The 13,283-nt window shown below is 35.9% G+C and overlaps 1 protein-coding gene across 4 annotated transcripts in view; it reads left to right on the top strand.

The window, feature by feature from the left end:
- The window catches only part of GRM8 (glutamate metabotropic receptor 8), a 349,252-nt gene that overhangs the window by 149,957 nt on the left and 186,012 nt on the right, over window positions 1-13,283 (top strand). For all 4 annotated transcript variants that reach the window (XM_068669623.1, XM_068669626.1, XM_068669622.1 and 1 more), the window contains exons 4-6: window positions 6,159-6,294; window positions 7,810-7,964; window positions 9,272-9,409. In XM_068669623.1, the coding sequence (XP_068525724.1) occupies window positions 6,159-6,294; window positions 7,810-7,964; window positions 9,272-9,409 (429 nt within the window). The remainder of the gene's footprint in view (window positions 1-6,158; window positions 6,295-7,809; window positions 7,965-9,271; window positions 9,410-13,283) is intronic.

Here is a 13,283-nt window from a genome sequence, read left to right as displayed (position 1 = left end):
CTGCAGGTTGGTGACTGCAACAAAAGAGTTATAGTAGAACAAGATTTTATTTAACTAAATTTGGAAATGAATAGCAGTGAAGATGCATGGGCTTCAGTGCAAGCAGTAGAGCCTGCAAAGAGCTGCAAAGATCTTATACATAAAACTAATCTACTGTGAAATCTGTATAAGCACATAGTGTTCGTATGTTTTTTTGGGGTAGTTAAATGAAGGTAGCTCTGGAAAGAATGCATGGCTGCATTCAGACCTCCCAGCTACAGTAGTTTTACTTTAAGGAGAATCATTTTGAAAAATTATTGCTTGTGAAATTTGATCTTCAGCTTGAAGTTGTACCTTCCTAGGTGCCACTCTCTGTTGACTCATTATCTAGAAAATTATTGTTAATTGTACCTAGGGGTATAAAAAATGGCGGTAATTTCATTGTTGTTTAAATTATAATTCCTAAAAATTCCTGATTATCAGCATCAGTGAAAATGCCATGCAGAACAGTCACTTACCTTATTTTTCTTTTGCATTCAGATTTTTTGGCATTGAAATTTGTCAGATAATGAGCTTTGCTTTAAAGGAAGGTATGGATAGATTCACTAAGTCATGAGGTTTTCCTGCTTTTTTTTGTAACCAGAACTTGAGTGTGAAGCATATGTTTGTAATTTTTCCAACAGTCTTCAGGTTGAACAAGGTTACTGGCAATTGGAACAGATTTTCAATATATCCAGAGAAGAGCTGGAAGAGGAGGAGAAGTCTAATTGTCTGATTTTCCTCATGTTCTTATGCATCATGTGATATTGTTAGAAATGAACAGTTTCATGTCAGACAGAGGCCATGTCTGCCTGTGACAGCACCCTGCTTACCTCACAGGAGTATTTCTTACTGAGGCTTCTTCTGAGTCTCTGGCATCTGTTTCCCTCATTGGAATAAGAACTTCTGTGTCTTCGCATATTTCTGCAATGTCTTTTGGAAACTTTCCACAGACCTGCATTACAATTTTCTTGGCCTAGTGACCACTGACTAAAATTCATTTAAAAAAAGACAGTGTACATTTGAAGGCAGCTGAGAAAGTCCTGCCAGATAACACTGGCAGGAATATGCTCTAGAATATGCTCTAGCAATTAGTCTTGAGCTTTTTCAGGAACAATGTGATTTGTGATGAAGATGCCATGAAATAACTGACTAGTAACGTTAGATACTGAGTCAGGTGAAGCATGCCTCCTTATTCTAGGAAATAAGACAAAGCAAGTATGTACCTTGATCCCTTTCACTGTGATAGGGCTAAGTACATAAATGGGAAGATAAAATAGTTTAAAGGGTAAAGTGGTATGGTTGTAGTCCCATCATGGAACACTCTTGAGTTGAAACTCTGCCTTCACCTTTTTTGGTACAAAGACAGTGATGTCCTTTCCTGTGTATCTCACTTAGTTGGTCCATAATGTAGTGCTGGATCCTAGCCATAGCAGGAGAGAATATGGTCCTTGTAGTTACATTCAGCGTGATCTTTCAGTCCTTAGGAAATTCATTTATTAGTGCTAGTTTTCTACCAAGTCTGCTTGCTATTTTCCAAAAACACATTCAACATTGCTTCTGACACCCACCTCCGCATACTTGAGTATTTAATGGTTTACAATTAGCATGCTATCTTGTGACTACAGAACTCATGAGAGCTAAAATGAATATTTATCATTTTAAAACACCACAAGTTTTACCACTAAAATGATGTAAGTACTGCATTTCTCTTTTGTTCTATTTTTTTTTTCCATTGGAGGAATCGTTGTAGGAGCACAAAAGAAAGGAAAAAGCCTATTGATCCATCATACTGACAATATCTTCAAAATCTACCAGTTTTTCATTTGGTGATATTCTATTTCCCACAGGCTGTGTTATACAGAGCACCTGTAAGCAAGCCAAACCAAGCATGGAACAATTTAAAATGTGATTTTTATCACAGTGGAGAAAACAACAACATATTACTGTAGATTGGGGCTGATCATGTCCCAGTTTTAAAAGCATGAGTTATGAACTGTTGACCATAGTGGAGAGTGGCTGGACTGAGCTCTGGATTATGAATGGGTCAGCGCCTGCCTTCAGCCCACTTTCCAGCTCCCAGCTCTGCTCTCCTTCCCTCAATGGTCCCCTGGTCCCAGGTCCCGGATGTCACATTTGATAACTGTTAGACAAAAGACAATTAGATACTTATTATCACTAATATACTGTTGTCCATATTTATACCCTCATTTTACAGATCTGAGGACAGATACTGATTTTGTGCCCCCTTTTTTTTTTTATTTTTTATTTTTTTATTTTTAGCACAGAGGAGGTGAAGAACCAGCATCCATCAGTGCCATCTTAATATTTTTAAAGTGTGTGACAGGTGCAAACCCTTAATTTCATCTTCTATGTCATATATATTACTTAGGAAAGATATAAGAATAGGTACCAGTCCCTGTTCCTACTTGAACTAAACGAAATGAGTATGACTGGCTAACTTGCATGGTCTCAGTAATGTCTTTTAGTGCAACACCCTTTGAAGCCCATTCATAAATCCTTTTCACTGACCAGCTTTGAACATAGAATTTCTTTTTTAAGTACGAAGACAGTTAGCTCTTGGAGCCACACTCCTAGAAAGGTGTGTATAGAAGCCAGCAACACGGACAAGCAGTCATCTTGCCAAGTCAGTGAGAAATGCTGACAGGGTAAAACATGCAGACATGATTTGTTTTTATGATTCACAGCCATAAATCCTCTGTTGGCACTAGGTGCCTGAACTGTCTGTCCTTTGGCATCTCTGCAACAAATGGTAAATCTACTGGTATCAAATATAAGACACATGCTCTCAAACCCTCTTTCATCTTTATTTGGAGAGATTTCCATTTTTTCAACTGTATCCTAAATACTGGATTTAGAACCCATCTTCTTCTCGGTACCTCTGCTAGCTATTTTGGAGTTAGCTCTAATTATTCTGTATTCAGTCTACTGGTTCCTACGAATCCTGTTCCTAGACACTGCTCTTTCTGTGCCTGGGCACCTAGCCCAGGTTGTAGATTTCAAAGGCAGCACGGTGTTGAGACGTTAGGTAGTGAAATGTTGTAAGTACCTTTGTGGATCTAGCATTTCATCTTTGCCTGGAAATTGATACTCTGTTATTTGTTTGAGCCAGAGCAGTGTATGCAATATATAGATACAGGTGTACACAGAGAGTTTTGTATGCCCGAGATCGCCTACACAATTCATTATAAATGTAGCAACAAGGCTCAAGTGCATTTTATTTTGTTCCTATTCTTAACATGTGGAGATGCTAAGATGCACAGTACAGTCATGATTGAACTAGCTGCTGCAATGATGGAATGGTGCTTCTTCTATATCATTTTCATTGAAAATAGCTTTTTGAGATACTGCAGTTTTTCATTGCTTGATATCCATTCCACACAGCTTGTAGATGGCAGTAGATAGTATATTACATTTACACATTTTGTAATATTTGCATTTGAATTTCATGGGGAGAGATTTTTTTATTTTTTTTTTCCTTCATTGCATGAATAGAAATGGTTGGAAAACATACTCTCAAAATTTATGAGGTAACAAATTATTCCTTGATGTCACTTTATTAGGATCTGTTTTACTTCTTGTGCCTGGCTGACTTTGGGGACAGTTGAGAACTTAGCACTGTTTTTCAGCTTTTCTTTCTTTAGGAGTGAATTGCTGTTTCTTAAATTTACAGGATGACTGCTAAATATTTCTCTAACATTTCACTGACATATGAGCAGCCCCATTACTTGAGAAAAAGGTTACAGTAAAGGACTTTTAAGTCTCTATCATAGTAGCTTAATATCGGTTTAGAAAATTGGCTGAAGCTTTTCATAGTGTGGCGTTTATCTTTTCATTACTGGATTGTCAAAGATACCTGGTGTATATGAGGGTCACCTGCTATATGGTCTCATCTGTTGTTATTAGCAAATTAGCTGTCATGGGGAGCAAGGCTGTTCATAAAAATGTAGAGAAATGTGTTGCCAGAAAAAGGAACTATATTCCATGTTAAGGCTGACATAGTAAATTATTTATTATATATCTTTGTACTATTTATGGATGTTAAAGATATGTGTACAAACAATTTCTGTTAGGAATGACAGATGTTCTGATTTGCAAATATTATTTTTTTTTCATGTAAAGGGGAAAAATTCTGGATAAATCTATGTGGTAGTCTTTATCTCCCAAACTGATAAATGTATAATATACTCAGAAAGTGATGCATAGATGAAAAAGGTGATATGTTTGCCTGTAACTAAAACCTGCTGATTTCATTTTAAAGTTGTTATTTTTATACAGGCAGTTGATAATTCCGTGCTTCATTTACTACATGTTTAAATTTGGTTCAAACTTAGTCTCTGCCTGTGCAGAGAACTATTGGGGTCGATGAGATTCTGCAAAGGCAGAAGATTGTGATAATGAACACACAGCATTTTACTATTTTACATATGATCAAAAGGAATTAAAAAGACTTCATAAATACCTTTTTTCTTGTTTGTTTGTTTGTTTTTCTTAAAGATTAAATACATTCACCTTAAGAGAACTAACACAAGTAGCTTCTGTAGCTTCTTCATGAAGAAGCTGCATCTGGTTGAATCTTGGTTTTTGTTTAAATCCTATCACTGATAGTGTGTTTCATCTATATTTGTGAAATACTTTAGAAAAGCATAAAGCTGATATTTTAATACAATGGACAAGACTGTTCAGAAAGTTGGAAAGGCTCTCCAATACAATACAGGCAGCTGTGATTTTATTTGTATAATTACGTGCAATATACAGCCATGTATATGACTAAATGATCTTAAACATCCACAAATAACCACAAGCATCCATTAGAAATAGAACAACTTCTCCAAAGCATGTTTTTATTATTGCTCACACTGTAGGCCATCTTCAGTGTAGAAGCATTCAGATGTCGGCATGCAAATTTTATCATTTGGTTTTCCTTTCTCTAGTAACACATCACTTTTTGTGAGAAATAAACTTCTTCTAATTTTCTTAATTTTCTGGTTTTATTAATGACCAGATTCTCCATAAAAGACTCTTATTTTGGAAATAACAACAGGCAACAGCAAACCTTGCTGTTAGATGTATCAATGAAAATCTGGGCAATAGTTCTTAAAGAAAAAATAATTAAAATAAATCAGGAAATAATCATTGAAAGATTGCTTGTGACGCAGGAAGTTAGTGATAATCTGGACTCTCTTCTTCATGAAACAGACTCAGTGAATTTCTCTCCTAGTATCCTCAGTGTGGTAACTGGGAACCAGAGAATCCGCTCCACTGGTTTGTGACAACCTTTAGAAGTCACCGAGTTTCTGTAGAAAATTGTCCATTTTAGCAGGACAGGTAAAATGCAAAGATTTCAATTAACGTCTTCCTCCCGTCAGGAAGAGATATAAATATCATCTCTGAGTTTGCGTTCATTTGCTGATTAGTAATTTCAGTGACAACCCACACCTCTTAAATAATTAAGGCAACTTAATTAAGAATGTCATAATAACAATTTGAAGAGATTTGTATTTATTCATTCATAAATGAAGATTTCAAGTTCCCTACTTGATTCTGTAACCACAGCATTTATTGTTAACCTTGTACTCTCTGCTGAAGAAGCAGAGATGTATGATAGTTTCTGATGCCAAAGAGCCACATTATGAACATAAGATAACTGTCAAATTGCAGGTCTGTGCTTAAATGCAATCCTAGGACAAACTTGGGTTCTCAACTGTGACAAATCAGGGTAAGTCTGTGGAACACAGTCCAGCTGAGCCACAGCACAGTGCTCAAAGTTCTGGCTAAGGATGTTGTTTTAAATTCTATATAAACAATAAAATAATAGGTAACTGAGTTGTAATCTTTAATGCAGTATTAAGAGTGTTAATTTGTATAATGCGTATTTCAAAGCAGATAGATAAGGCAATGTTTGACCAGCTGTGCTGGCTTATATCAGATGAGCATCTTGCTTTTTTGGCTACCTGCTAAAAAATGGATTATCTAAATCTTGGAAAATGTGAATATTTAAGTGTTAAATTTTATTATTATTATTATTATTATTATTATTATTATTATTATTATTATTATTATTATTATTATTATTATTATTATTATTATTATTATTATTTCATTTTAATTTATCTCAGGTGGTGTTTGCATTGCTCAGTCACTCAAAATCCCTCGGGAGCCAAGACCAGGAGAATTTGAAAAGATCATCAAGCGCTTGTTGGAAACTCCAAATGCTCGAGCAGTGATCATGTTTGCGAATGAAGATGATATTAGGTGCCTGTTTCCTAATTTTGTATGTTGAAGATGTTCTCTCTTCACAGAGATACACAATTGGCTGGAGCAGAATAGAGTAGCATGGGAGGTTTCAGATTCAATCCAGTGTAAAAATAATGGGAAATCTGATGATAAGAAATTCAGTTAAAATTACAACACGTGCTTTTCCTTTGTTGCATGGATAACTAGAATCAGAAAATCATCTAGGTTTGAAAAGACCCTTAAGATGATCAAGTCCAATCATCAGCTTAACACTACCAAAGCCTGTTGCTAAACCATGTCCCTAAGTGCCATGTCCACATATCTCTCCAGGCATGGCACCCCCACCATTTTCCTAGGCAGCCTGTTCCAATGCCTAACCACTCTTTCTGTGAAGAAATTCTTCCTCGTGTTCAGTCTAAACCTCCCATGGCACAACTTGAGGCCATTTCCTCACTTGTCACCTGAGAAAAGAGACCAGCACCCTCCTTGCTGCAACCTCCTTTCAGGTAGTTGTAGACAGTCATGAGGTCTCCCCTCAACCTCCTCTTCTAAATACTAAACAACCCCAGTTCCCTTAGGTGCTCCTTCTATGTCTTGTTTTCTAGTCCCTTAACCAGCTTTGTGGCTCTTCCTTTGAATGCATTCGAGCAACTCATTATCCTCCTTGTAGTTAGGGGCCCAAATCTGAACACAATATTTGAGGTGTGGTCTCACCAGTGCCACAGACAAGGGAACCTTCAATTTCCTAGTCCTGCTGGCCATGCTATTTCTGATGCAGGCCAAGATGCTGTTGGCCTTCTCAGCCACATGGGCACACTGCTGGCTTAAGTTCAGCCAGCTGTCAGCCAGCATCCCCAGGTCCTTTTCTGCCAGGCAACTTTCCAGCTACTCTTCTCAGAGCCTCTAGCACTGTATGCGGTTATGAACCGAGTGCAGCACCTGTCATTTAGCCTCACTGAATACCATGCAACTGGACACGGACCATCAATCCATCCTATCCAGATCCCTCTTCAAAGCCTTCCTACCAGTCCTGCCTAACTTGGCGTCATCTGCAAACTTACTGTGGGTACACTCAATCCCCTCAAGTCTATTGATAAAAATATTAAAACAAAACTGGTCTCAATACAAGTGCAGCCTAGGGAAAAACCAGTTGTGACTGGCCACCAACCAGATTTAACTCCATTCACAACAGCTCTTTGGGCCTGGCCATCCAGCCCATTTTTTTTACCCAGTGAACAGTACTAACTTGTTCCAAGTTCTTACCTATAAGAGCAGCTGCAATAGATTGTTATTTGGTGTCTGAAACCAATAAGAATACTAGACAAATATGGCTAAAAAGGAAACAAAAGGTACAGTACAGTAGCTTAAGTTCAGTGCACCTGCTGTTGAATATATTTTAGATTGTCCAAATTAAATCAGTGGCTAACTGGTTAGTGTAAACTTAGTTATGCATAGCCAGAATTAATGCTGGGGATTCTAAAATTCCTAGTAATTGCAGTTTGTTTAATTAGTGATTTATTTGTTTATTTTCAGGCGAATACTGGAAGCAGCCAAAAAAGCTAATCAATCTGGACATTTCCTGTGGATTGGCTCAGATAGTTGGGGGTCAAAAATTTCACCAGTTCAACATCAGGAAGAGATTGCAGAAGGAGCAGTAACCATCCTGCCCAAAAGAACATCTATAGATGGTAGGAATGCAATGGCACAAAAAAACAATTCTCTGACAATGTTCTAACATCCTAGCTCTTAGGCACCTCACTCTCTTATCAGTGTAGGGGTAAAGTTAAATGTCTTTAATTACTGAGCAGAACACCTAAAGAAAACTGAGCATGAGGCTATGTCTGAAATCTGGCTGTCCTCCAGATTTTTGCAAAACTCTGACTTAAGTGAAGTTTGCATTCTTTCAGGACTAGAGCCTGATTTTTTTTCTCAAATGTATAAACAATTACTTTCTTAAAGAACTGAGCGAGTACTTGTTTCAATGGGTTTTGTTTATTTTTAATATAGTTTGAAGATAAGGAGATGCTGAATCTGCAATTAAGCAACTCATTGCTAATAATTAGAGCACTAGAGTTTCTTAACCATAGTCTGGTGGTTCTTTTGGACAAAAAAAAGAAAGCATCAGATGGATGTTAATGAATCAGCTCATTCTCATGGGAGAAGATTAATCTAGACTCTGCTTTCCTCGCCTAAATTTTTTATAATTCTTACTTTAAGAATCCACTATATTAACAAACTTTATGACGTGGTGTATGTAGCATCTTTTTGGTTTGAACCACTTCATTCCAGTGAGGGAGTGAAGACATAGTGAGACCTGGACATCAGTGCTCTAAGCTGGTAAACAACTGAAAAAGCTGGGCACTATTGATGCTGCTTGGAGAATTTACCCCCATGGTAATTTTTATGAAGGATTTAATGGTATATTGCTCATAATTTCATTAAGGCTGGATTTTTGGCGTAAAACTGGTGCAGAAAATGATCAGGTTTAAGGGATTGTTTCTCAACTAGGTGGGAAGCTTAAGTGACTTGGAAGTCTTTAGGTTCAACAGAGAAGTACACAGTGATTTTAGGTGGTCATGGGAAGAAATTTATTTGAATCATGATATTTAGTTGGTAGTACCTAAAGTTTTTCTAATTTCTTGTATGTATCTAATTCTTTATTTGGGTCATCTGTTGTATTAAAAATTAAGCTGTTCCCTTATCTATCTGCACTGCTTTTTTTTTTTTTTTTAATTATAAAGTTCTTCTGGAACTTTACAGACTCGTTAACTACTGTAGATATTTAAAAATATATTGTTCTATGGCAAATATGAAATAGTAAAGAATATGCTAATTTTTAATCTTAGATATGCACATGAGCATAAATCTACAATGCACCTAAAGCTTTTTCTTACTATGAAATTCATACAAAATGCATTATCATCTTTAAATGAATGCTTTTATGCTGTTTCATATTTTAATACTTTTTTTTTCTCACTTCTTTTCTTGGATGTAGGATTTGATAGATATTTTCGGAGCCGAACGCTTGCTAACAATCGAAGAAATGTATGGTTTGCAGAATTTTGGGAAGAGAACTTTGGATGCAAGTTAGGATCCCATGGAAAAAGAAATAGCAATATCAAGAAATGCACAGGTAACTGTGAAAGCAAAACATTATTTATAAGTTACTTATTGGAGTGCAGGAAAGGACCTGCTTTCCGCAGATCAGTCTCATGGTACCCTTCAGTTCTCCTATACAAATTATTATGTTCTAAGAAAAGTGTGACATTTTTACTCAGACCTGAAGAAAAAAATTAGGGGAAATATTTGAGAAAGCTTATAGTTAATTTGTGCAAATCTAATGATGATACAGATTTTGCTAAGGACCATGGTTCAATTCCATTCATGTTTTCAGTGGCCTTCTCTCTCATCCTGTATATAGTTGTCTGTGTGCATTTTTAGTGAACTGGCACATTACAGCAGTTCTCACATTGTTATCCCTGAAGAATACAGAGAGCAAATTAAATTTCTTTTTAAGCTACTGAGGTCTTGATGGCAGGTCAGGTCATGAACTCCTTATTTAGTTTACAAACTGTGTTTCAGGATGGAGTAAAAATCAAATCAATGTGTCCTTAATGCTTGTCCTTATGTGAAAAGAACAGGATTCTGTATTGTATTAAGAAGTTTGAACAAAAAGTGTGTGTCAGTGGCACTGGTTTTCTCAAACCTGCTTGCTCAGGCATCATACCTAGTCACAATGGCTGTGACAGATAATCTAACTGTCATATCAGTAGCTCTGAGTTACATCTCATCTCTGAAAGGTTGTCTTTTTGTTTTCTCTTGAGTTGAGTTGTCCCAGAGTTTCCTACATGAGTGTTACCTTTAGTCTTCTGTGACTACAGCAGACTATTTATGCTACTTTTTTTGTATATACATTTTTTTTTCCTAGTGTCAGTATTTCTGCTATCATTTGCTTAATTACTGTTACCACCAGAATCAGTGCTGGTAGAGACCACTATCTCTGTGACTAGTAGCAGCAGCAACACACTGTTTTTTGCACTGCATACATAAATCATCCATGTACCTTGATTTTCCTGGCAGTGTTTTCTTTCATCAAACGTTTTTGTTCAAATGGAATGTAAACATTTTTTTCACTTGCTGTTGCAGGTTTTCTGTCTCACTCATGACACTGTCATCACCATTTATTATGGGGGTGCTCTTCCAAACTTTCTCAAAACACAAGCTTCTCACCAGCACCCCAGTTCTTATGGGACTGTCAGACAGGCTTGCAATGCATTCTCTAAGAACATGCTTTGTGTGTCCTAGAGTTCCTGAACATGTATACTATTTGTACTGTACCACTGATTCACAGTCTTACTGCACTGTGCTTCATAATGCAGGGATATACCTCACACAAAAATGTGACAACTATGCATGTGCTCACTCATTTCAACAATGATGCCTCGTCTTCTACCTTTTACCATATATACTATGGGGAAAAGAAAATGGATGAAATTCAGTGCCTCACTGAGCTAAATGATAACTCATTACTCTAATCCTGCAATCCTTGGTGTTGATTCATAAAGCAGTAAGTCATGGCTGGGTAGCTATCCATGACTGAGAAGGGATTATTTTTCTTTTAGTATTTTAAGAGGAAAATAGATTATTTTTTGACTTTATTCCGGTAGAATGAGTGGTGTATGGACTGTACTTTGAGAAGCTCTAAGTGTTACCACAGATGGTTTTCTGACTTGTCTTAGCTCATCACATCTGTCAAATTGAAGTACCAAGTTAAAAGCAGCATATGAAATGCATAGACCATATCTTAATATTCAAAATAACTTGTGATTTAAAATATACAGCCATATATTTTATGAAACAAAATTATAGTGATTCTTCTGTGCTAGAAAATAGAAAGAAAACATATCTTCTCTACTCAGAAAATAAACATAGCAGCAAGGGATGGGTTTAAGAGGTAGGCAGAGTCTCATATGAAGGTTGTCCATTGAAAAAAATTACAAATTCTCCTGCAGGCAAGGATATCTATAAATTATAAGACTCTTGACTTAAACAACTTTAAGATAGATTACTACAATGGAAGAGATGCTTGACTTAAAGAAAAAATATTTTAAAACTGCTTGTAAATACAGTATATTTATGATTGGTATTGCTTCTTATTCCTAAAAGAATTTGTGCTTTAGAGATAACATATATGTTTCTTTTTCTCATAAAATAAATAAGCCTCTTTTTCTTTATAAAATAAATAAGCTTCTGTTGAGTTTACCTGTTTTGTTTTTTTTTCTGACTTTTGCCAGTTTATAGAAAGCAATGATTCACCTTAACTTTGAGAACATAATTGTTTTGCCACTATTGATTTGCTATTAGATCAATGTGTTTGTGAACGTAAGTGGACATTGATGAAATCATCAGTATTAGAATAGTTTATTGAAAAATATTAGAGATATTTTGTCACAACCTTTCTAGAATTAACAAATAATAATAAATAAAAAAAAAAGTCAAATTGGGCCATTGACTTTGTAAACATGAAGCAATTCAATGACTACCTTTAAATCTTTTTAACCGGGGAAGGGGAAAAGAATGTGCAGAGAACATTTTTTCGTCTTACTACAACAAAATATAAAAGAATCGTGCACTATAGCACCATCTGTGGATCTACAAAAAGTCTTATTTTACGTATTTATTCAAGGTACAGATTTTCTGTATTCAATAAAAAGATCTTTAATGAGACATGAATCCTTCAGTAACCTCCAGCAGCCTTTCTTTAGCACTGGAATCTCTTTTTGGGAATGAGAAATGAGGAGATAAAAAGCTCTTCATTCATCCCTATGCCCTTGCAGAAAACTTTAAAGGCAGAGACACCATTCATCCTTTGATTACTTGCGTTGCATGGCTTGCACCACAGTTGCGGGAGATGGCAAAGGAAGTAGGGCACTAGCTTTAAATTTAACATCCTGGAGAGTTTTCCCATACCCTCAGCTTCCTACTTGACTCATGTTGTGGACCAAGTTTTAGATAGCTCAAGATTTAGCATTACTTTGAAACCTAGTGAGCTGACTGGATTTATTCCTGGTGTTAAATCCAACTCCTGTCTGTTGAGATATTAGTTGTCAGCATTAGCTTTTACTTCTTAAGGTAGGCTTCTAGACAACATGGTTCTCATTAAATGTACAACACTATGAATACAAAGATTTGAAAATGAAGATTACACAGAGCACTCTTTTAAATACTACATTTAGTTGTTGGTCTGACAATATACAGCATCAATCTTTCAGAGGACCAAAGCAGAATGATAGAAATAGAAAACAGCAGTAGTGATTAATAGTTAAGGGACAATGGTAAGAATTAAATTATATTTGCTTTCATTAACCTCACAGACTGTTAATATTTGATTCTAATCTAAATGAAAATTCTGAAGAAGTCCTCTTTACATATATTTATGCATATGCATATAGACATTTCGTTGTGTTTGCATATATAAACACACAGAAATCTAACATGAAATAAAGTTGCTTACTGTACCATTTTAATGTGTACAATGGTAGCCTCAAATTCAAATCTGACATAATGAAGTACAGTTCCAGTGAGATTTGTTCTGAATTTTCCCCATAGCATCCCTTCAAGGCATGCATTTGTCATACTATTTTCAGTCTTTGAACAGTGAAGTGTGGTCCTTTAATAAAACTTCAACAAAATTGTTAATTAAAAAAGCTCCTTCATGCACATCCTTTTACAGTTACAGAAGTAGTCTCTCCTGTTTTGTATGGTTAGCATTTTAACTACTCTGCAAACCTAATCAGCCTTTAACTGCCTATAATAACTGACTGCACTGCTAAAAATAAAGATGGAAGAAGAGTTTCCAAAAGCATGTAGAGGCCTGTGTAAATTACTCTAATTTCAATTTGCTCTATCAAACAGAACTATTTTTTTCACTGCAAAAAATCCCAGTGCAATATAATAGATACTCGTATGTATAAACTTTACAAATACATAATTTGTCTTCTCTTAAC

The sequence above is a fragment of the Anas acuta genome, chromosome 1 (genome assembly GCF_963932015.1).
Source record: "Anas acuta chromosome 1, bAnaAcu1.1, whole genome shotgun sequence".
Taxonomy (NCBI): domain Eukaryota; kingdom Metazoa; phylum Chordata; class Aves; order Anseriformes; family Anatidae; genus Anas; species Anas acuta.
Note: the sequence above shows the minus strand (reverse complement) of the source record. Positions and strands in the feature narration are given on the sequence as shown.